The sequence below is a fragment of the Marmota monax genome, unplaced genomic scaffold (genome assembly GCF_021218885.2).
Source record: "Marmota monax isolate L192 unplaced genomic scaffold, Marmota_monax_Labrador192_F-V1.1 WCK01_AAM20220418_F8-fsc00124, whole genome shotgun sequence".
Taxonomy (NCBI): Eukaryota; Metazoa; Chordata; class Mammalia; order Rodentia; family Sciuridae; genus Marmota; species Marmota monax.
Window position 1 is genome coordinate 1037354 of NW_026692505.1, and position 25880 is coordinate 1063233.

At 38.2% G+C, this 25880-nt stretch overlaps 1 protein-coding gene across 1 annotated transcript; it reads right to left on the reverse strand.

Annotated features, from left to right (window-relative positions):
- Positions 1-637: 637 nt before the first annotated feature.
- LOC124093435 (COP9 signalosome complex subunit 7a-like) lies at positions 638-11752 on the reverse strand. Its single transcript, XM_046445851.2, has 2 exons — positions 11687-11752; positions 638-2333 (listed from the first exon to the last, which is right to left on the reverse strand). Exons 1-2 carry the CDS (start codon positions 11750-11752, stop codon positions 1383-1385), a joined length of 1017 nt encoding a protein of 338 aa, XP_046301807.1. The 3' UTR covers positions 638-1382.
- Between the last annotated feature and the right edge of the window lie 14128 nt (positions 11753-25880).

Genomic DNA, 25880 nt, shown 5'->3' on the forward strand with positions numbered 1-25880 from the left:
GTGGTAATATATGACCACTACTGTTTTGCTCCTGATTAAGATGAAAGCATTACATAGTTCTTGATATATCATATTTCACACTTTGATTCAAGTGGGTTATGAGCTCCCATTTTTACCCCATATACAGATTGCAGAATCACATCAGATCAAGAACTATGTAATGTTTTGAACAACCAACAATAAAAAATTAAAATATATATATATAAAAAAAGATTTAAAAATAAAAAAAATAAAATTCAAACATATATTTTTAATAAAAATATCACAGTATAATGCCATTTGTATAAAATTCTATTATTCATATGTCATGTATGGATTAATGTTTTACAAATATTAACTCTGAGAAACAATATATGGTGAACTTTTGGATGAAAAAAAAAAGATGAAAGCATCCATTTCTCTTACCATTAACTATGATTCTAGTTATAGGTTTTTCACAGATATTCTTTAACAAGTTGAGAAAGTCCACTCTATTCTTAGTTCGGGGGGGGGGGGGTCACAAATGGGTGTTGAATTTTGTCAAAATATTCTTTCTGTTTTTCTTTTCTTTTTTTTTCTGGGCGTGTTTGTAGATAGACTTCTTATATTTATTTCTGTTCTGTTATAGATAGATATATGCATATATACTTTTTTAAAAAATACAATCTATATTCCCTTCCCCACCAAACTCCAAAAGGAGATATAAATCTTTCCAGGATTGCCATTGGGCTTCCCAAGATGGTCAGAGCCAAGAAAGAACCATTTCTCAACATCTCAATAGCTGTCCTTCTTAGGCTCTAGAATCATTGAAGCAGCAGCATTCCCAGGATCCAAGGGGAAGATGGGGGAAAGCAAACTGTAGTGTGCTGGGACTCTAGAATGAAAGTGTCCAGTCACTCTCAGAATGGCAGACTGGCTCCCAGAATTCTCACGGTAAGAATTCTGGTAGGGCCCTCACTCTTCAGATGCTAGCCAATAGGCACGGGTAGGGAGTAGGAATCAGGTATTTGACATGCAGGGAAAGGGTGGTAGAAGGAACACCCGAGGCTTATGCTGGAGACTGAGCAACCTTCAGGACTACCCACCTACTCAATGACAGAAGTAATAAACAGGGACAGATGCTGAATTATTAAAGAAATAGAGAGGAGAGCATGACAGGGAGAAGGAACAACGAAACACATGGGAAAATCATGTAGAGCAAAAAGTACCAATAAAAATATGACCTGTACTGGCCTCTTCCCTAGAAAAGATGTAATCTATGCTTTGGGGTGCAGGAGGTGAAAGGTCATGAACTAGGATTATCAGCTGGCCAGGGGCACAGGAAGGCTCTCTGAGGATTCCTAAGGGGCAGGTAGACAGGCAGCTGGGGCCCCATATCCCCAGGAAAGAAATAATGAATCCCTTCAGTTCGACTTGGACCAAATCTTGGCACTCCCTCCGAGCCCCTTCCCTTTTGAGGCCTTCTTGCTGGGCTGGCGCTGGTTGGTGCCTGGAGCTGGGTTCCTCAGTTCAGTCAGGTGTTGCTCGGGGTCCTGAGATGTGGCTGCAGCAGATGCTGCTGTTGTAACTTTAATGGTTTTTTTAAGGTTGGCAACCTCACTTTCAATCTGCTGCTTTAGGCCCAGCTGCTGCTCCTTGTGCTGGTTGGCACGGCTCACTTGCTCTTCGATACCTGACAGCACAACCTCACAGCCCACACACCACTCCTGCAGGGTTTGGGCAATGGCACTAAGGTCTTGGCGCTGGATGTCCGGTCCAATGCTGTAGTCAACCTCTAGACGCTGATTGCGTTGATCCAGTGAGCCTCGAAGCACATCAGCATATACAGCCTCAATCACCAGGTCTTCTAGCTGCTGCACATTAAGCAGAGCAAGGGCTTCTAGCAACACTGCATATGGGATGCACTTGACTTTAGCAGCCAGGGTGACAACTGAGAGGTGAGCTTCAGTGAGTGGAGGAAGATTCCTGGCTTCAGCTAAGTAGTCGGTATATGTTCCACAAGCAAACACTGTGAGCAGCCGGAATGTGGAAGCAAAGTCACTTTCAGCCAGCTCTCTAACATTGGGCATATCCAGCAGTTCCCCAATCACGTAGACACCAGGGGCCTCCAGCACCTGGTGGATGAGTGTGGCCAGCGCTGCCCCTTTGGCCGACTTGGCCAGGAGCAAAAATTGCTCCTGGTTCTGCCCCGTCACTTTCACCTCCGTACATGGCTGTACTGAGCTGTGGGAACCTGGGCTCAGGTTGTCTGGAGCTGGAAGGTTCGTCTTCCAGCGCACCCAGTGGGGCTGCTGCTCCGTCACCTCCAGCAGCTGTTCTAAGCTTTTCCTGCCACCCGCCCCCTCAGGGTCGCTCTAGCCACTCATTTCTATCTCTTTCTGTTTTTCACCAATTGATATGATGGTTTTTTTTTCTTTAGCCTGTCACTATGGTGTATTAAACTGGCCAGTTTTCAATATTGAAACACTCTTGCATACTTGAAATAAGTTCCGTTTAGTTTTGGTATATAATTTCCAAGCATTTTGGGGTTGATGTGCTAGTATTTTGTTGAAGATTCTTGCATCTATGTTTATGAGATATATTTGCTTATAGTTTTCCTTTTGTGTAATGTCTATATCTAGTTTTGATATTAATATAATACTTGTCTCATAGATTTTATTAAGAAGTGTTCCTTTCCATTCTATTTTCTAGAAAGAAATTGTAGAGAATTAGTATTATTTTTTTCCTTATATGTCTGGTAGAATTTACTAGTGAACCATCTTGGACCTTGTGCTTTCCTTTTCAAAAAAATTAAATAATTAAAAATTAATCTCCTGAAGGTAGATGGAACTGTGACCACCCACAGAACAGGCCCAGCGGCCTACTGAGGAGCAGAGCCGCCCCCCACCCCCCGCGCCTGCCAGGTAGGCAGAACTGTGACCACCGACAGAAAAGGCCCAGTGGCCCGTGGAGGGGCAGAGCTGCCAACCACTCCTGCAAGGTAGGGGGGTCTGCGACCCACTGGCAGAACAGGAGCAGCGGCCTGCTGAGAGGCAGAGCCGCCACCCCCCCAGCGCCTGCAAGGTAGGCGGAACTGTGACCACCCACAGAGCAGGCCCAGCGGCCTGCTGAGGGGCAGAGCCGCCAACCACTCCTGCAAGGTAGGCGGGCCTGCGACCCACCGGCAGAACAGGAGCAGCGGCCTGCTGAGAGGCAGAGCCGCCCCCCACCACCCGCGCCTGCAAGGTAGGCGGAACTGTGACCACCCACAGAGCAGGCCCAGCGGCCTGCTGAGGGGCAGAGCCGCCAAACACTCCTGCAAGGTAGGCGGACCTGCTACTGACCGGCAGAACAGGCCCAGTGGCCTGCCGGCATGGTAGGCACATTGCCCCAATTGGAGGAGGGGCAGAGCTGCCACCCGCGCCTGCGAGGGAGACTTTGCAACTATACAAGACCAATATAAATATATAGGGGGAAAATTCAATAGCACAAAGTTTCACCAAGCAGAAAGAAACGCGAAGAGACAAGGAAAGAAAGGATCACAAGCAATGCAGGTCAACTCAACGTTAGAAGAGATAATAGCTGCAGCAGATGGAATGTCAGATAAAGAATTCAGGATATACATGCTTCAGATGATCTGGAGTCTCAAGGAAGACATCAGACAGCAAAATCAGACAATGAAAGATCACTTCAACAATGAATTACATAAACAAATCCAAGAAGCAAAAGATCAACTATACAGGGAGATAGAGGTTATAAAAAACAAACAAACAGAAATCCTAGAAATGCAGGAAGCAATAAACCAACTTAAAAACTCAATTGAGAATACTACCAGCAGAGTAGAACACTTAGAAGATAGAACATCAGACAATGAAGATAAAGTATTTCAACTTGAAAAGAACATAGACAGCTCAGCAAGACTGTTAAGAAACCATGAGCAGAACATCCAAGAAATATGGGATAACATCAAGAGACCAAATTTAAGAGTCACTGGGATACAGGAAGGGACAGAGTTTCAAACCAAAGGAATGAGCAATCTATTCAATGAAATAATACGAGAAAACTTCCCAGACTTGAAGAATGAGACAGAATCCCAAATCCTAGAAGCCTACAGGACGCCGAATGTGCAAAATCATGAGAACCACACCTAGACACATTATAATTAAGATGCCCAACATACAGAATAAGGAGAGAATTTTAAAAGCTACAAGAGAAAGGAAGCAGATTACATTTAGGGGTAAGCCAATCAGGATAACAGCTGATCTTTCAACACAGACTCTGAAAGCTAGAAGATCCTGGAATAACATATTTCAAACACTGAAAGAAAATGGGTTCCAACCAAGAATTGTGTTTCCAGCGAAATTAAGCTTCAGGATGGAAGATGAAATTAAAACCTTCCACGATAAACAAAAGTTAAAAGAATTTGCAGCTAGAAAACCATCTCTTCAAAACATCCTCGGCAAAACATTACAGGAGGAGGAAATGGAAAATAACAATGAAAACCAACAGTGGGAGGTAGGACAGTAAAGGGGGGAAAATAATCAAAGAGGAAAACAAACCATGTTTAGTAACATAAATAAACAAATATGGCTGGAAGAACAACCCATATCTCAATAATAACCCTAAATGTTAGTGGCTTAAACTCACCAATTAAGAGACACAGGCTAGTAGAATGGATCACAAAACAAGACCCAACAATATGCTGCCTACAGGAGACGCATTTGATAGGAAAAGACATACATAGGCTGAAGGTGAAAGGTTGGGAAAAATCATATCACTCATATGGACTTCGGAAACAAGCAGGTGTGTCCATACTCATATCAAATAAAATAGATTTCAAGCCAAAGTTAATCAAAAGGGATAAAGAGGGACACTACATACTGCTCAAGGGAACCATACACCAACAAGACATAACAATCATAAATATATATGCCCCTAACAATGGTGCAGCTATGTTCATCAAAAAAACTCTTCTCAAGTTCAAGAGTCTAATAGACCACCATACAATAATCGTGGGAGACTTCAACACACCTCTCTCACCAATGGACAGATCTTCCAAACAAAAGTTGAATAAGGAAACTATAGAACTCAATAACACAATTAATAACCCAGACTTAATTGACATATATAGAATATACTACCCAACATCAAGCAGTTACACTTTTTTTCTCAGCAGCACATGGATCCTTCTCAAAAATAGATCATATATTATGTCACAGGGAAACTCTTAAACAATATAAAGGAGTAGAGATAATACCATGCATCTTATCTGATCATAATGGAATGGAACTGAAAATCAACGATAAAAGAAGGAAGGAAAAATCATGCATCACTTGGAGAATGAACAATAGGTTACTGAATGATCAATGGGTTATAGAAGACATCAAGGAGGAAATTAAAAAATTCTTAGAGATGAATGAAAACACAGACACAACATATCGGAATCTATGGGACACATTGAAAGCAGTTCTAAGAGGAAAATTCATTGCATGGAGTTCATTCCTTAAAAAAAGAAAAAACCAACAAATAAATGATCTCATACTTCATCTCAAAATCCTAGAAAAAGAAGAGCAAAACAACAGCAAAAGAAGTAGAAGGCAAGAAATCATTAAAATCAGAGCTGAAATTAATGAAATTGAAACAAAGAAACAATTGAAAAAATTGGCAAAACTAAAAGTTGGTTCTTTGAAAAAATAAACAAAATTGACAGACCCTTAGCCATGCTAGCAAAGAGAAGAAGAGAGAGAACTCAAATTACTAGCATACGGGATGAAAAAGGCAATATCACAACAGACATTTCAGAAATACAGAAGATAATCAAAAATTATTTTGAATCCTTATACTCCAATAAATTAGAAGATAGTGAAGGCATAGATAAATTTCTTAAGTCATATGATCTGCCCAGATTGAGTCAGGAAGATATAGACAACCTAAACAGACCAATATCAATTGAGGAAATAGAAGAAACCATCAAAAGACTACCAACTAAGAAAAGCCCAGGACCGGATGGGTATACAGCAGAGTTTTACAAAACCTTTAAAGAGGAACTAATACCAATACTTTTCAAGCTACTTCAGGAAATAGAAAAAGAGGGAGAACTTCCAAATTCATTCTACGAGGCCAACATCACCCTGATACCTAAACCAGACAAAGACACTTCAAAGAAAGAAAACTACAGACCAATATCTCTAATGAACCTAGATGCAAAAATCCTCAATAAAATTCTGGCGAATCGGATACAAAAACATATCAAAAAAATTGTGCACCATGATCAAGTAGGATTCATCCCTGGGATGCAAGGCTGGTTCAATATACGGAAATCAATAAATGTTATTCACCACATCAATAGACTTAAAAATAAGAATCATATGATCATCTCGATAGATGTTGAAAAAGCATTCGACAAAGTACAGCATCCCTTTATGTTCAAAACTCTAGAAAAACTAGGGATAACAGGAACATACCTCAATATTGTAAAAGCAATCTATGCTAAGCCTCAGGCTAGCATCATTCTGAATGGAGAAAAATTGAAGGCATTCCCTCTAAAATCTGGAACAAGACAGGGATGCCCTCTCTCACCACTTCTGTTCAACATAGTTCTCGAAACACTGGCCACAGCAATTAGACAGACGAAAGAAATTAAAGGCATCAAAATAGGAAAAGAAGAACTTAAATTATCACTATTTGCTGATGACATGATTCTATACCTAGCAGACCCAAAAGGGTCTACAAAGAAACTATTAGAGCTAATAAATGAATTCAGCAAAGTGGCAGGATATAAAATCAACACGCATAAATCAAAGGCATTCCTGTATATCAGCGACAAATCCTCTGAAATGGAAATGAGGACAACCACTCCATTCACAATATCTTCAAAAAAAATAAAATACTTGGGAATCAACCTAACAAAAGAGGTGAAAGACTTATACAATGAAAACTACAGAACCCTAAAGAGAGAAATAGAAGAAGATCTTAGAAGATGGAAAAATATACCCTGTTCATGGATAGGCAGAACTAACATCATCAAAATGGCGATATTACCAAAAGTTCTCTATAGGTTTAATGCAATGCCAATCAAAATCCCAAAGGCATTTCTTGTAGAAATAGAGAAAGCAATCATGAAATTCATATGGAAAAATAAAAGACCCAGAATAGCAAAAACAACGCTAAGCAGGAAGTGTGAATCAGGCGGTATAGCGATACCAGACTTCAAACTATACTACAGAGCAATAGTAACAAAAACAGCATGGTACTGGTACCAAAACAGGCGGGAGGACCAATGGTACAGAATAGAGGACACAGAAACCAATCCACAAAACTACAACTATCTTATATTTGATAAAGGGGCTAAAAGCATGCAATGGAGGAATGATAGCATCTTCAACAAATGGTGCTGGGAAAACTGTAAATCCATATGCAACAAAATGAAACTGAATCCCTTTCTCTCACCATGCACAAAAGTGAATTCAAAATGGATCAAGGAGCTTGATATCAAATCAGAGACATGCCGTCTGATAGAAGAAAAAGTTGGCTACGATCTACATTCGGTGGGGTCGGGCTCCAAATTCCTCAATAGGACACCCATAGCACAAAAGTTAATAACTAGAATCAACAAATGGGACTTACTCAAACTAAAAAGTTTTTTCTCAGCAAAAGAAACAATAAGAGAGGTAAATAGGGAGCCTACATCCTGGGAACGAATCTTTACTCCTCACACTTCAGATAGAGCCCTAATATCCAGAGTACACAAAGAACTCAAAAAATTAGACAATAAAATAACAAACAACCCAATCAACAAATGGGCCAAGGACCTGAACAGACACTTCTTAGAGGAGGACATACAATCAATCAACAAGTACATGAAAAAATGCTCACCATCTCTAGCAGTCAGAGAAATGCAAATCAAAACCACCCTAAGATACCATCTCACTCCAGTAAGATTGGCAGCCATTATGAAGTCAAACAACAAGTGCTGGCGAGGATGTGGGGAAAAGGGTACACTTGTACATTGCTGGTGGGACTGCAAATTGATGCAGCCAATTTGGAAAGCAGTATGGAGATTTCTTGGAAAGCTGGGAATGGAGCCACCATTTGACCCAGCTATTCCCCTTCTCGGTCTATTCCCTAAAGACCTAAAAAGAGCATGCTACAGGGACACTGCTACATCGATGTTCATAGCAGCACAATTCACAATAGCAAGACTGTGGAACCAACCTAGATGCCCTTCAATAGATGAATGGATAAAAAAAATGTGGCATTTATACACAATGGAGTATTACTCTGCATAAAAAAATGACAAAATCATAGAATTTACAGGGAAATGGATGGCATTAGAGCACATTATGCTAAGTGAAGCCAGCCAATCCCTAAAAAACAAATGCCAAATGTCTTCTTTGATATAAGGAGAGTAACTAAGAACAGAGTAGGGTTGAAGAGCATGAGAAGAAGATTAAAATTAAACAGGGATAAGAGGTAGGAGGGAAAGGGAGAGAGAAGGGAAATTGCATGGAAATGGAAGGAGACCCTCAGGGTTATACAAAAGTACATACAAGAGGAAGTGAGGGGAAAGGGAAAAATAATACAAGGGGGACAAATGAATGTCAGTAGAGGGGGCAGAGAGAGAAAAGGGGAGGGGAGGGGAGGGGAGGGGGGATAGTAGAGGATAGGAAAGGCAGCAGAACACAACAGACACTAGTATGGCAATATGTAAATCAATGGATGTGTAACTGATGTGATTCTGCAATCTGTATATGGGTAAAAATGGGAGCTCATAACCCACTTAAATCAAAGTGTGAAATATGATATATCAAGAACTATGTAATGTTTTGAATAACTAACAATAATAAATTAAAAAAAACCATAAATGCAAAACTGGCATGGGATAAAGAGTCCATATAGCAAGCCCTTAAGCAATGGAAATGATTGAGCCTTTGAAGTGGATTTTTCTCTTTCTTCTTTATCCTTTTTTTATAGATGAATGAGTCCTGTTTTTAAAACCAGAATGGAGTTAATTATGAATTAGACTGAATTGATAATAATTTTTAAAATAAACACTCAAGAAATTCAATAGCTTCTCAGTAAAAAAAAAAAATAATCTCCTTTAATAGATACGGGACTATTCAAGTTATTTATTCCAGCTTGCTTGATCTATTACTGACTTAAGGGTATTGAAGTCCTAATCCAATAAAATAGATTTATCTTTCAGTTCTATCAGTTTTTGTCTCATATATTTTTACATTTTCTTGTTAGATGCATTGACATTTAGGATTACTATTCTAAATAGAGAATTAGCTCCTTTATTATTATGAAAAGCCCTTCTTTAACCCTAATAATCTTCCTTCTGAAGTGTTTTGTATGAAATTAGTATAGGCCTCCAGCTTTCTTTTGCTTATTGTTAGCATGGTATCTCATTTCATTTCTTTATTTTTAACTTAATAAATTCTTCATCTTTAAGGTGGTTTCCAGTAGATGACATATAGCTGTGTCTTGTGTTTTTTTCTTCACTTGGATAATAGCTATATTTTACTTGGTATACTTAGACTATTCACACTGAACGTGAAGTAATATTTACCATGTTTGGAATTGTTTTCTATTCATCAAATTTCTTCTTTATGTATTTTTGCAGCTTCTTCTGCTTTTTCTTGATTTAACTGAACATTTTATATGATTGCATTTTATCTCTTCTTTCAGTTTATCAATTATTTTTCAAAAAGCTTTTAAGTGGTTGCCCTGAAGTTTATAATATGATTTTAACTAATTTAAGCCCCCTTCAGATGACTATACTTCTTATGATTAAAATACATTATAACAAGAGTTATTATTGTCCCATGTATTAAATTTTTCTTTTTTCCTTTGGTTTTTCATAGTTTAAATATGATGTTTAGTTACGTATGTAGAATTTTTTGTGTTGTTTAGTTGGATCTATTACTGACTTAAGGGTATTGAAGTCCTAATCCAATATAGATTTATCTTTAGATCTATGGTTTGTCTGGCATTAATTTTGGAAAGTTCTTGGTCATTGTTACTTAAAAAGTTTCTTCTGTTCCTTCTATTTCTTTTCCATCTGGTATTCCAATTATATTTTTGTTTTACTTTTTGATACTGTTCTTGGGGTATAGCTCTGGTTTATTTCCTTCCTTCCTTCTTCTTTTCTTTGCTGAAATGCTTAGGAAATTTCTACTGACCTATCCTTACGCTCACTGATTCTTCAACCATATAGAGTCTACTGATGAGTAGGCATTCTTTATTTATGTTACCTTATTTTTATTTCTAGCATTAACTTTTTGGGGCAAAGGGGGGAAGCTGCAATCAAATTCCAGGAAGGGATTAATATAAAAAAGGGTCTAAATCTGAGGGTATGGGCCTGGATGTAGCTCTGGACCTGTGAAGCAGTGGAATCATCAGATGAAGATCTCAGTTATGTCCAGGGGAAACAGAAGAGGTGAAGAAATTCTAACCAAAGGCAAGTACCAGGGATGTTAGATAAATGGAAAGGTAGTCACTTTGTAGGATGCATTGTGATTGCTGGAAAGCTGACTCTTCTGGCTCAGAATTTAGGTTCTGTTGTCCCAGGCATTCACACCACTCCTGTAACCTTGACCACCCTATGAGAACAGGTTTATCAATGCAGTTTTCAGCTTGGATAACAATGCCCAATCACCTAGGTCCAGGTAGGAAAACCATGGCACCCTGTCTTATCCCATTTTCTGTTACTCTAATAGAACACCTGGGTAATTTATAAAGAAAATACGTTTATTTTGCTCATGGTTCTTAAAGTTAGGAAGTTCAAGATCAGACAGCTGCATCTGGAGAGGGCCTCATGCTTCATCATAACATGGTGGGGGAAAAAAGTGGGAGCACAAGGGAAAGAGAAAAAACATGAAGGGTCACCTTGCTTTATACCAACCTACTCTCACATTAACTGACTCAGTTCCCAGAAAGTGAGAACCTTTTCTCTCCAGAATGCATTAATCTATTTATGTGGGCCCTATGCCTGTGACTCAAATGGCTTCTGCTAGGCCTCACCCCCCAAACTGTCATATTGAGGAATAAAGTCTCAACATGAACTTTGGTGAAGACATGCACTCAAAATACAGCACAGCCCAAACAGGGAAATTAAGAAGAGAACAGAAGAACTAGTTACTAAAAGTTGGTTGGAGTGAAGGAAAATCAAACAGAAAGGTACAGCTTTCTGTCCTGAAGAGTCAAAAAGAAGAGAGCAAGGACTTGGTCCAGAGTACATAGCTCTAGGAAGGGACTTCCAAGTAGTAACTGGGGTTCAGTAGAAGGAACTGGCCAAATTAGAGAGCCCTGGTAAGAAGGGAGTCCAGGAATTTAAAGCCCTGACTTCATTTTCATCTAGTCCTTTAGCTGCAGTCCCTAGAGGAGAAGACAGATATGTAGAATAGAACTGCAGTGTCCCTGCAGCCTGCAGTTGAACCACAGAGACATAGACGTGCTGCTGATCAGCAGTCCTCCTGTATTATGAGAAAGAAATAGATATTTGTTGTAACAAGCTAGGCTATGTAGCATCACTGGTGAAAGCTCACTAAATTCTCCCAGAAATCTAAGGATAAGGTGACTGAGTGGGGTAACCCAGAAGGTCAGCATCTGTGGCCACAGAGCAGTGTTGAGAGGGGTAGAGAGCACACCTGAAGGGGTTAAAAATAAGGCATCCATCCCAAAGGCCAGGTTTCCATGTTTTTTGACATCTTCCTGGGGTAGATACCATGTCTGAGGCACAGAGCTCTAGCCTGAGGCACAGCTCGCAGTATGGCCCCGGTTCACAAGCCATTTTCCCAGACTAACATTCCTTCCTAGAAAAAATTCCTAATGGTGTCTCATTTTTTATGTATACTTTGTGACCAGCACCTGCTCATGGAGATGTAATATATAGGTGCCAAGTACGTATAGAACCATTCATTTCTGCCACACTGTTTCAGAGGATCATATTACATAAGATATGCTGGATAATCTCTTCATCTGAAAAAATTTTCCCTTTGTTGAGCAAAGTATGGCCTCACTTGAACACTCAAATAGTTTCTGTAAATGCTCCATCTTGAATTTGAAGATCTTACTTCTTATCTTTCAATTCTACAGAAACAAAATTATTTAAAAGTTGGTCTTCTCAATGGTACAGAATAGAAGACAAAGAGGCAAAACCCACATATACACAGTGGTCTCATACTAGACAAAGGCACCATTAATATATGTTGGAGAAAAGATAGCCTCTTCAACAAATGGTGCTGGGTAAACTGGAAATCCATATGTAGCAAAATGAAATAAACCCCTATCTGTCACCTTGCACAAAACCAATTCAAGGTAGATCAAGGACCTAGGCATTAGATCAGAGAACCTACACCTGCTAGAAGAAAATGTAGGTCCAAATCCCCATCATGTCATCTTAGGAACCAAATTCCTCAATAAGACTTTTTTTAAAAATATTTTTTAAGTTGTCAATGGACTTTATTTATTTATAAGTGGTGCTGAGAATTGAACCCGCTGGGAGCCATTAGCCAAGTAGGTATGACAATTTCCTTGCCAGCGTACCCCATGTTGCTTAGTGGAAGGACTCGTGGAAATAGGACATTTTGCAGTGACATTGCATGTAGGTGACCTTGCTCAAGGACCAGGGCGGATCCGGGTTTAGGGTGTTCCCGGTTTAGGATAATCTGGGTTTAGGGCGTTCTCGGTTTAGGACATTCCAGGTTTAAGGTTATTCCTGCTGGGAATAGGGCGTATCCTGCTGCCTGAGTTCCCCTTGAGTTCTCACGGGATTCAGACAGTAGTTTTTGGGAGACAGAAGCCCAGTGGGGGTGGATTTGGGCAGAGAACGTGGATTTCCCCAGAACGTGTTTGTAGAGTGCCGGTGTGAGTTCGGGAATAAAGAATTGCTGTTTGAATCTACAAGGTGTGTGGTGGCTCGTGATTGTGTGCCCAGCCAGACTGCGGCATGAACCCACGGCCTCACACATACTAGGCAAGCACTCTACCACTCAGCCACAATTCCAGCCCCCTCAATAAGACTTTTAAAGCACAAGAAGTGAAATAGAGCATCATAAATAGGATGATATCAAACTAAAAATCTTATTCATAGCAAAGGAAACAATCAAGAATGTGAACAGAGAGCCTACAGAATGGGAGAAAAATCTTTGCCACCTGTACTTTAGATAGAGCATTAATCTCCAGGATATATGAAGAACTAAAAAAAACCTATCACCAAAAAAAAAACAAATAACCCAATCAATAAATGGGCAAGAGAACTGAACAGGCAGTTCATAGAAGAAGAAATACAAATGTGAACAAATATATGAAAAAATGTTCAACATCTCTAGCAATTAGAGAAATGCAAATTAAAACTACACTGAGATTCCATCTCACTCCAGTTAGAATGCAAATTTTCAAGAACAGAAGTAACAATAAATTTTGGTGAGGATGTGGGGAAAAAGGTACACTCATATATTACTGGTGGGACTGCAAATTGTTTCAACCATTATGGAAAGCAGTATGGAGATTCCTCAGAAAACTTTTGAAATGGAACCACTATTTGACCCAGTTATCCAGCTCCTCAGCATATACCCAAAGGACTTAAAATCAGCATACTACAGTGATGCACCACTTTAATGTTTATAGCAGCTCAATTCACAATAGTTAAGCTGTGGAACCAATGTGGGTGCCCTTCAACAGATGAATAGGTAAAGAAAATTTGGGAGATACACACACCCACACACACACACACACACTAGAATATTATTCAGCCATAAAGAAGAATAAAATTATGGCATTTTCCAGTAAATGGATAAAACTGAAGACTATTATGCTAAGTGAAATAAGCCAGTCCCCCAACACCCAAAGGCCAAATGTTCTGTCTGATATGTTGATACTAATACACAATGCAGGGGGGACAGAAGTTCAATGGATTTGACAAATGGGGATAAAGGGAGGGAGCAGGGATGAGAATAGGAAAGGCAAAATTACAATTATATTAGACAAAGTTTCCAAAAACATGCACCAGAGAAAAGATAGCATCTTCAACAAGTGGTGTTGGGAAAACTGGAAATCCATATGCAACAAAATGAAATTAAACCCATATTTCTCACCATGCACAAAATTTAAATCAAAATGGATCAAGAACCTAGGAATTAAACCAGAGACTCTGTATCTTACAGAAGAAAAAGTAGACCCTAATCTTCATCATGTGGGATTAGGTCCCAACTTCCTTAATAAGACTTCTATAGCACAAGAATTAAAACCAAGAATCAATAAATGGGATGGAATCAAACTAAAAAGTTTCTTCTCAGCAAAAGAAACAATCTGTGAGGTGAACAGACAGCCTACATCCTGGGATCAATTTTTTACCCCTCACACATCAGATAGAGCACTAATATCGAGGGCATATAAAGAACTCAAAAAGCTAAGCACCAAAAAACAAAACAAACAAACAAACAAAAAAACCCAAATCAACAAATGGTCCAAGGACCTGAACAGACACTTCTCAGAAGAGGATATACAATTAATCAATAAATATATGAAAAGATGCTCATCATCTCTAGCTATCAGAGAAATGCAAATCAAAACTACTTTAAGATATCATCTCACTACAGTCAGAATGGCAACTATTATGGAGACAAACAACAATAATTGTTGGTGAGGATATGGGGGAAAAGGTACACTCATACATTGCTGGTGGGACTGCAAATTGGTGCAGCCAATTTGTAAAGCAGTGTGGAGTGGAGATTCCTTGGAAATCTGGGAATGAAACCACCATTTGACCCAGTTATCCCTCTCCTCAGACTATACCCAAAGGACTAAGCCAACATACTAGACAATTGGTCCTCCTTTTTCTTCTAGTAGGCACAGAGACTCTGATCCTTAGTCCATTTTGAGTGGAATTTTTTGCAGGGCGAGAGATAGGGATTAAATTTCATTCTATTACATATGGATTTCCAGTTTTCCTAGCACCATTTGTTGAAGAGGCTACCTTTTCTCCAATGTATGTTAATGACACCTTTGTCTTATATGAGACAACTGTGTATAAGTGGGTTTATTTCTTTGTCTTCTATTCTGTACCATTCATCTTCTTGCCTATTTTGGTGCCAATATCATGCTGTTTTTGTTGTTGTTGTTTGTAAGTTTATGTGTGTGTGTTTTTTTAAAAAACTATAGCTCTATAGTATAATTTAAGGTCTGATATTGTGATGCTGCCTGCTTAACTTTTCTGGCTAAGGATTTCTTTGGCTCTTTTGGGCCTCTTATTATTCCAAATGAATTTCATGACTGCTTTTTCTATTTCTATAAAGAATTTCATTGAAATTTTAATAGAAATTGCATTAAATCTGTACAGCACTTTTGGTAGTATGGCCATTTTGACTATATTAATTCTGCCTATTCAAGAACATGGGAGATCTTGTCATCTTCTAAGGTCTTCTTCAATTTCTTTCTTTAGTGTTCTATAGTTTTCATCATAGAGGTCTTTCCTCTCTTTTGTTAGGTTGATTCCCAAGTTGTTTTTGTTGTTGTTGTTGTTGTTGTTGTTTTGAGGCTATTGTGAATGGGATGATTTTCCTAATTTGTCTTTCAGCTTATTCATCATTAGAGTATAGGAACACAATTTATTTATGAATGTTAATTTTTGTATCTTGCCACTTTGCTGAATTCATTTATGAGTTCTAGAAGTTTTCTGGTGGAGATTTTTGAGTCTTTTAAATATAGAATCATGTCTCAGCAAACAAAGATAGTTTTAGCTCTTTTTTTCCTATTTGTATTCCTTTAATTTCTTACTTTTGCCTAATTGCTCTGGCTAGCAATTCAAGGACTATGATGAATAGAAGTGGTGAAAGTGGGCCTCCCTGTCTTGTTCCTGTTTTTAGAGGAAATGCTTTTAGCTTTTCTTCATTTAGAATAATTTTTTATAGTTTCAAACTCCTAAAGGCCATGCTCACTTTATTTTCTCCATTTTTATAATATCACTCACTTGACTTCTAATAATATCCAATAAAATCCCATAGAACTCTTGACTGAAAATGTTAAAAAGATAATTAAATGGGGTTGTGGCTTAGCAGTAGAGCGCTCGCCTGACACATGTGAGGACCTGGGTTTGATCCTTAGCACCACATATAAATAAATAAATAAATAAATTAATTAATTAAATAAAGGTATTGTGTCCACCTACAACTTTAAAAAAATTTTAAAAAATGTAAGTGATTAAGCTTTCAAGTGATATTATTTTATCAGTATTCAGCATTTACATTTCTAGGATAAAGCTAAAAGCTTTGTTAAGACTTTTGGGGCATTTGTATTTCCAAGTCAATTGACAAAACTTTACTGTATCTTTTTAACCACTGCATAGTTTCTTTTGAATGCGTATGCCACAATATAAAGACTCAGGGACAACTGTCTTTGGTTACTAAGTTTATGAATCCAAAGATTGCTCCTTTATTCCTCCTTTAATCAGTAGAAGTGGGTTTGGCTAAGCTGGGACACATCTTTTGGAAATGTAAGCGTCTGTGGCAGTTTGGAAAAGTATAGAGGACTACAAGGCATCCCAAGACAAAAACCTGTACAAATTCTGCTTACATGAGCATAGTAAGAGAACCCTATTTTTTTCTTCAATATATTGGGTCACAGGTGCTGATGCCATAAGAGCTAGAGGTAGGCAGAGGTGTGAATCAAGGAATCCATCTTCCTAGATGCTTCTACCTTAAAAAGAGATACAGTAGTTTCAGGTGCTTTTGCTAAGCTAGGAGCCATGCTTTATCAGAAGATTCTAAAAGCACAAAATCATGTTTAAGAACTCTTACAAAGCACACTGGTGCAAGGTTGAGTTAGAAGGATTATAAACTCAAGGTCAACATCAGCAATTTAGCAAGACCCATCTCAAAAGAAAAAAAAAAAAGGCTGAGGATGTAGCTGGTAGGTTTAATCCCCAAACCTCTCATTAAACCTTAGGTGAATCCTGTGAAACAACTCAGTAACTATTCAAGCATCACTTGGTCAACAGATCAAAACTAAAACTGGCAAACTGAGCATCAAATAAAGTCAACAGCTACAACAGATAGAAACACACTGAATATTTTTTAAACCATGAGTTCATAATGAAATCATTTAAATCCTAATTACAAGCCCTTGGAAGATGCTTTATTTTGAAAAATTAGCCAGACTCAAGCATTTATTCTGCCTTTACCAGATAGTTCTCCTGGATAGCTAAATATCAGATGAGGGAAAGTGTCTCTTGATATAACGTGCCAAGTAAATGAAGATGAAATGACAGAATTGAAATGCCCACATTTTGCAATACCAAATGAATTAAAGATATAAATACTGAACATCCATGGTTGCTAACAAAACATTCCAGACAACGGGTGCCTCTTAGTTAACAGGACAACATCTATAAAGCAGTTTTCACTCTAAAAAAAAAAAAATCAACTTTGAAAATATAGAGAACAGAGATGCACAGTTGGGTGATAAAACTAAATAAAATAAAGGACACGATTCCCAAAATTGTTAGGATAGTGGCTATTCTCAGTAGAGACACATTAAGGGGTTAAATTGTGGAGGGAGCTCAAAGAGAGCTTCTGGGTTGGTTGGCAGAGTTCTACTTTTATGGATGGTAGTTTAAAGTAATGTTTCCTGGGGCTAAGGGTGTAGCTCAGCGGGAGAGTTTGTGCTTAGCATGAATGAGGCCCTGGGTTTAATCTCCAGAATCAAAACCAAAATGAAACAACAACAACAAAAAAAAAAAAAAAAAAGAAAAAAGAAAGAAAGAAAGAAAAATAAAACTCTTGATAATTCATTAAGTTTCATATTTAAGACTTTTTCTGTTATTGTGCTATTTTAGCACTAAAACACTTTTAAAAATCATTAAGTCTGAGGCTGGGGTTGTGATTTAGCATAGTGTGAGGCAATGGGTTCCATCCTGATCCCAACATAAAAATAAATAAACAAAATAAAGGAATTGTGTCCATTTACAACTAAAAAAATTGTTTTTAAATCATTAAGTCTGAAGGAAGTAATAGCAGATTTAGGTTTGCAATAATATGTACCCATGAGCTGGGCCAAGAATCAGTTCCAAGAAAGCAGAATGGAGAGAGTATAAACAGAGTGAAGAGAAGTATGGTGTTCCATGGATCTTCCAGGAGGCAAAGGGCAGCTCCAGCTGCTTCCTGAGAAATAGAAACTATGATCTCCATCTCAGGCTCTTAAGAACAGATAATAGAATTCTGGGAACCACTGGGCTAGAGGGAAATTGGTGAAGAAATGGTCTGGCCATCCAAGATATTTAGAAAGACAATATGATAAAGCTTTGGTTCGATTAATAACCCTACTCCTAATCTGCAAGGAGCTTGACCATTTCTCAAAAACTTAAACGTAAATTTACCACATTTTCTAGCAATTCTTCTCCTAAAGAAGAATTAATTAATTAAAATTAATTAATTAATTAATTAAAACTAAATTAGTTAATTTATTTAACCAATACATGTGCATGCATGTTCACAGTAGAACTTATTCACAGTACCTCCAAGGTGGAAATAATCTAAATGTTCATGAAGGGATGAAAAGATAAACAAAATGTGAAATACATGTACAGTGGACTACTAGTTGGACATGTAAGAAAATTAAGTATTGATACTTGCTACAACATGGATGATGCTTGAAAACATTACTCTAAGTGAAAGAAAACAAATACAAAGGGTCACTTGAATGATTCCATTTATATGAATTATCCATAGCAGGTAAATATAGCAAAAGAAAGCAGATTAGTAGTTGCTGGAGACTGGAAGGTGGGGGAATGAGGAGTAACTATTTAATGAGCATGGAGTTTCCTTTTAGAATGATGTTTTTGAACTAGACAGAGGTAATACTTGTATAACAATGTGATGTACTTAATGCTAATGAACACTTAAAACGTTTAAGATGAACATTTTTTATATTATTGTATTTTACCAACTTTACTTATTACAAATGGTTAAAATAAAAATAATTTTTAAATTCAGAAATTAAAAATAACCATATTCCTTCATTCATCTAATGTCTATTGAGAAACTCTACATTCTAGGAACTACACATATGAAAGACAAATGATCCTAGCCTGTAAGGTACCCACAAGCTAGTCTAGGGGACAGAGTGCATACAAATCCCAATGCATAAAGTAAAAACAAGTGATTATTTTTTTAAAGTCAACCTCCTTCTTATTTGAAACTTTCATTTCATTAAAGTAGCAGAAATAAAATTTCAGCAAATTTAGGATTCTTCTCTTTTTTTGCCAGAGCTTTTTCTAAATGTCTGAGGCTTGACATAGTGCACAAGAATGAGAGATGGAGTAGACACACTTGGGTCTTTAGTCTTTAGTCTGGAATCTACCTCCGAGACAGCTTCAGCGACATCCAGAGGCTCAACTGGTTGCTGGACTGAAAACACTGATGCTGAGATAGTGATAATTACAGCTTATCCTTTCATAGTACTTGCTATGTACCAAGCATTACCTCAAAATTTTGCATGATAATTAATTTAAACAGCAACCCTTCAAGTTGGTTTCTCTTTTCTTCTGTTTTACAGATAAGGAAGCCAAAGCACATAGAAGTTACTTATTTGCACAAGGTCACACAGGCTAGTAAAGGACAGAACTGGTATTGGAACCCATTGAGTCTGTCTCCAGAGCATTCAAGTTTAACAAGTACATCATATCATCCCTTGTGACTGTCAGTGTGGCTCCCTTGAGGTGACCAGCAGTCTCTGCTGTTTCCCTGACACATTTGGGGTCTCAAGAATCCTCCTGCTGCTTCTGTCTCTGACCCCCTTTCCTAGGTATGCTTTGTTTGCTAGACTGGGAAGGGGTATATATTCCCCAAAGATAAACTTAAAATAACCCTTTTTACTCTAAACTTTTTAAATTTGGATTCATCAGGACTTAGTGCTGCGGAAAGGCATATGTGTCCAAAAAATGTACATAAGCCCAAGGTACTTTGGAAGGATATTCTAACAGGACAATGGAAAGGTCCTGACCCAGTAATTGTCTGGAGTCGGGGGTCTGTTTATGTGTTTCCACAGGGAGAACAGCAGCCGATTTGGATTCCAGAAAGATTAACTAAAGCGATTTCTACAGACCAAAAAGAAGATGATTTGGCTCAAATCCATAACAACTGATATCCAAAACTCCAGTTTGGCTATTCTTACATCTGCAACAGAACCAGGATGCTTTTTTCAATATCTATTTTATTATTGCCCTTTGCCATATCATGAAGTTCTATTTTGTTTTTTGAGCTCATACAGACCTAGGTTAATGTTTTGCTGATCAGTTCTATTTTTTGACTATAGAGTTTTTAAACATTGCAATGGAGATTTCACCTGTAAAAAGTTATAAGGCCTTTACTATAATGTTATGTGTTGTATGTATTATATTATGTGTGCACACTTGTGTTTTGTGTTATATGTTTGAATGTACGTATGTCCATATATCATATATGATGAGCGCTCATGATAAAATGGATCCAAATATTTTTTTTCACGTGATTTATATGGTTTAATTTAAATTGGGTAAACAACTGTTGAGGATTGTTTTAATATGTAAACAAAAAAGAAGGTTAACAGATCTGTTTGTTTACTTTCACCTTTCCTTTTCATTATATTTAATAATTCTCTTGAAGACAATGTAAATTGTTAAGAAAATTGTTTTCTTTTAGTGCCTTCTGTAATGTTACATAATTTTTTCTTTAGCCATTATTGCCAGAATTCCTATCTTCATCCCAGTGCCGGTGAAGACAATGTAAATTGTTAAGAAAATTGTTTTCTTTTAGTGCCTTCTGTAATGTTACATAATTTTTTCTTTAGCCATTATTGCCAGAATTCCTATCTTCATCCCAGTGCTGGTGAAGTCAAAGATAAAACCAATCTACAGCTTCTACAATAGCCATCACTGAACTGCTTGCAGAACTTGCCTGGACACATTGTGAGCTCACCTGTATGCATTGTGAACTATCTGTTGGTACAGCGAATTGTGGTAGTGCTGGAGTATTTTTGCTGATGGTGTCACCGGTGGTACAATTTTTCAAAGGAGCCCTCAATTGGCTTAATGTCATGGCATTTTGCATCCTCCTCTACTAGTGATGGTCTAAAATTTGGGGGCCAACAGAGGTGAGGCAAAGAACCTCACCCCCCACAGGTGCAAAGGCCTATCCACAAGTATGGCTGTATGCTGGACCGGTAGTCAGTGACAGGTATGATCCAATTGCAGTGGTACCAACCTAAGACAGGAGGCTGACGCCTAGAGGTCAGTTCATCCGATGACGGGTAAGGACCATATGTTGAATTGGACTGCCTAACAGGCACGGTCCCTAAGCCACATGCTTGTTGTTTAAACAGAGAGGGGGAGATGTTGAGAGCCACAGCCATACTGTGGCTACTAATAGCCACAGCCACAGACATCAGGCACAGGGCACTTGACCTACAGCTTTCATCCACCTCCTGTCCCTGGGCTATCCTTTCTACTCTGTAAGGGGAAAAATATCACCTCTGTTAACTGTATTGTTTTCTATGAATATTTTATTTTGTTTCATATATTTATTTAAAACAAAGCAAGAAATAGATAACTTAAAATATGTAAGAAGTGGGAGGGAGAGCTGTGGAAGGGTGAGAAAGACAGGAGGAGATATCTAAAGACACTAGAAAAAGAAACTAGATTAAAAAAGTTAAAATATTCTGCCCGTGTGGCTTCTAGTAAAAGCTGCTAGATTGACCATCATGGTTATTGTCATTCTTTCTGAATACTCCTAATTTTCTCAGGGCTTCCCCTAGGATATTTTATAAGTATTCTCAACCAACCATTAGCAATACTTTATTTTCTTCCCTAGGGCCACTGGATACATATTTATATAGTTTTATAGTGTGCATGACTGCCATCTCATCTCTACTGTTCATGTGGGTTTAATCATACTTCTCTGTCACAGCACTGAGATTTAAAAAAATAAGTGTTTATTTATGAAAAAGCAAGAAGCTTAGTGAAGTTGATTGATTACAAAATGGCCTCAGTTTTCTCCTGCCTCTTGCGATTCAGCTATTCTCATTAAGATGTGGAGTCTGTTTCCCCATCCCTTGAATCTGGGCTGTCCTGAAGTTGTCTAAGCAGCAAAAGTGTCTTCAGTCTTAAGTCTAGACTTCAAAGTTCTTGAACACACACTCTCTCTTCTTTGTCTTTACCACGGGAACATGTTGGAGCTTGGCATCTATTGGAAGATGGAGAAATATGGAGCAAAACCATTCTTCCTAAGCCAAGGCCAGCCTAGATCAGCCAGCCATCAAGCCACAACTAAGAGAGGAGTCACAACTGTGGTAGAAGTGCTGTCAAAATCAGCAGAACCACCCCCACTGGCCTATAGACTTGACATAAATGGTTGTTAATGAATCGTTGAGTTTTCGGATGGCATTATTGTGGCAACAAAATGTGCTCTGCCATGGTTTGAATGTATACCCCAAATTTCATGTATTAGAAACAATCCATAAATTCATGTTAATGGTTATTAAGGTTTGAATCTGCAATGTCCCACAAAGGCTCATGTGTTGAATGATTGGTCCTCAATGCAGCAATGTTTAGTGGTAGAACTTTGGGGGAGTAGTTGGAATAATAAACAAAATAGGGCTGGGGATGTGGCTCAGTGGTCCAGTGCTCCTGAGTTCAATCCCCAGTACCTTCCCCCCTCAAAATGGACAATTGTTAAGTAAGCAGCAATAAAAAAGTCCCAGGGTTTTACTGGACTATAAAAAGTGACCACAAAGGATATATTGCTCTACTGGAGTTACCATCCATCTCTGTCAAAAAGGCATTGCCTCCATAGTAGTTGCTGTGACTTTTCCAGTGAACTGAAGTTATCAAACAATACATGAAATATTTTATTAAGGTGTTCTTTGCCAAACTTGAGGGTTCCCCCAAATTGAGAAGATATGATATGATATTATACAATACACTAGGACTTCTGAGCTGAAATAAGATGTGGATTTATCTGCAGAGGTGGAGAAAATAAGTTTTGAACTGTCTGCTAAATTTTCAGGTCACTGACTTCCCCAAGAATCTTCCTCAGATGTTGTCCACCTTTATGCTAGCAAGCAAATTATGACCTGGCTTACCTAATCTAGTCCAGTCAATTGTCTCCCATAGTTTGTCATTGACACTGAGATACTTTCTTTGGCTAAGGGAGTGTACTTGAGAAAGTACTTTTCAAAATCAAAAAGTGTTCTCAGAGTAGGGCACAGTGGCACACATCTATAATTCCAGCTACTGGGGTGGCTGAGGCAGGAGGATTAAAACCCTATCTCAAAATAAAATCAAAAGGGCTGGGGATGTAGCTCATAATAGGGAGTTTGTCTAGCATGTTTGAGACCCTAAGTTCAATCCCCAGTACTGCCAAAAAAAAAAAAAAAAAAAAAGTAGGTTCTCAGCATGTATCCCTTAGCTGAATCCAATAACTTCTTCTTCATTTTGCCCCTCCAAGAAAGAAACTAGACATTCATTAGGGTTCTTAGCCTAAAGGATTAATATATCAGAAAATTATATCAGGTAAACCCCTAAAGAACCTACAAAACCGAGAAGCTATAGTACATAAAATGATTTGAGGTGATTCCATAGATGGATGTTTTTGTTTTAAATACTTATGCTGATTAGTTTACTGTCATGTATTTCAGTAGAAGATGTTGAGAGCCACAGCTGAAGGGGCCCCAGCAAACTTCTAGCTGCCAGCAAACTTCCAGCTGCCAGCAAACTTCTAGCTGCCAACTGATTGGCTCCTCTGCGGTGATGCTCATTGGGCTGTTTCCCTGCCCTTTCAGACCACGGAGCTGCTCATTGGGGGACTTTTTTTGGCTCCGCCCACATGACCCAGCCAATCTGCCTCAAGAGCAGGAGGAGTGGGGGAGGTTGAGAGGCTTGTGGGAAGCCGGTGGTGGCAGTTGGGCTCTGAGGTTTTTTCCTGAGGAGCTGTGTGGTGTGGTGTGTGTGTTCTAAAAATAAAGTTCGTTTCTTTTGACAAGTGGCTCCTGAATTGTGCCCAGCCAGACTGCGGCAAGAAAATGTTTTTAGGACATTGAACTCATAACATTATGATCATTTGGAAAAAGGCCTACTCTATGTAAGAAAAAGATGTGTTTAAAGAAAAATATTACATAAATAACATAGTTAGAAAATAAGAAAAAGATCATAACAGTGAGTCACAAAAGTTCAGCTATCCCCAAAGTGTTTTCAATAAAAGTAACTAAAATGTTAATGTCTTTGATCTCATTAATAATGAAATTTGAAATACAACGATTTGTGATTCACATAATAAACCAATGGTGAAAGCTCCGAAGGCAATTGCCTTTAAGAAACTGGCTTGGAGAGGGATAGCTGGGTCAAATGGTGGTTCCATTCCCAATTTTCCAAGAAATCTCCATACTGATTTCCATATTGGCTGCACCAATTTGCAGTCCCACAAGCAGTATATGAGTGTACCTTTTCCCCCACATCCTTGCCAACACTTAATGTTGTTCATATGCATAATAGCTGCCACTCTGACTAGTGTGAGATGAAATCTTAGAATGGTTTTGATTTGCATTTCTCTAATTGCTAGTGATGATAAACATTTTTTTCATGTATTTGTTGATTGATTGTACATCGTCTTCTGAGAAATGTTTCTTCACGTCCTTGGCCCATTTATTGATTGGATTCTTAAAAAAGCATACTACAGGGCACAGCCACATCAATGTTTACAGCAGCACAATTCACAATAGCTAAACTGTGGAACCAACATAGATGCCCTTCAAAAGATGAATGGATAAAAAATGTGGCATATATACACAATGGAATATTACTCAGCAATAAAAGAATAAAATCATGGCATTTGCAGGTAAATGGATGGAGTTAGAGAAAATAATGCTAAGTGAAGTTAGCCAATCCCCCAAAATCAAATCCCAAGTGTTTTCTTTGATATAAGGAGGCATCTTTCCCCATCACCCTTGCTCCTGGTGATCCCACTATTCATAGTGGGATAGGGAGTGGGAGCATGGGAGGAATAGATGAACTCTAGATAGGGCAGAGGGGTGGAAGGGGAAGGGAGGGGGCATGGGGTTATTAATGATGGTGTAATGTGATGATCATTACTATACAAAGTACATGTATGAAGACACAAATTGGTGTGAATATACTGTGTATACAACCAGAAATATGAAAAATTGTGCTCTATATGTGTAATAAGAATTGTAATGCATTCTGCTGTCATATATAAATTTAAAAAATATTCAAACTTCAGGCAGCTATTAGTATTCAACAAACTTGTGTAAGAAAATAATGACTTGGAAATGTGTAAACAAATTTGAAGTCACCTAGTTCCTTTTCTTTTAATTAAAGCATAAAACATCTTTAGACCCTCCTGGAATATTTAAAAGAAATAAAAGATTCATTGAAAGATGAAAAAAAGAAAAAGAAACTGGCTTGGATTATTTCAGAATGAGTAATAATAGCTAATGTTTTTAGAGTGGTTAGGATTTACCAGACATCATTGAAGCATTGATTCCTGGAACAAGTTCATAGGGTAGGTGATTAATATTATGCTCACATTCCATATGGTTAAAAGGAGATATGGAGAGGTTAGTAACTTGCCTGGTTATCTGCTATTAAGTCACAAAGAACCTGCTTTTTCTTGAATAAATCTCACATCCCAGTCTGCTTCCTTTGAATTTGAACTAGATTTTGGTTTCTGGGTGCTATACCTTATTCATTTTTAACTTACCGATGTTAGCTAGGCATTAGCAAAACTTCAACTAAGCTGCCTGGAAAACACAATATAAGCTGAGGGTTTGACTTGCTTCTGATGCTTTAAAAGGTCCACTTTTGCCCCCTGATACCCCCTAGCCCTTTTAATTTGACTATTCCATTGATGTCACTGTTCTTTCCCCATCACCCT

Bases quoted from the DNA above. Each gene is read 5' to 3' on its own strand.
- LOC124093435 (XM_046445851.2), bottom strand. From the start codon at position 11,752: ATGGCTTGTGAACCGGGGCCATACTGCGAGCTGTGCCTCAGGCTAGAG. The intron at 2,334-11,686 runs GTATCTACCCCA...ATGAGTGGCTAG, and splicing joins AGCTCTGTGCCTCAGACATG to AGCGACCCTGAGGGGGCGGG.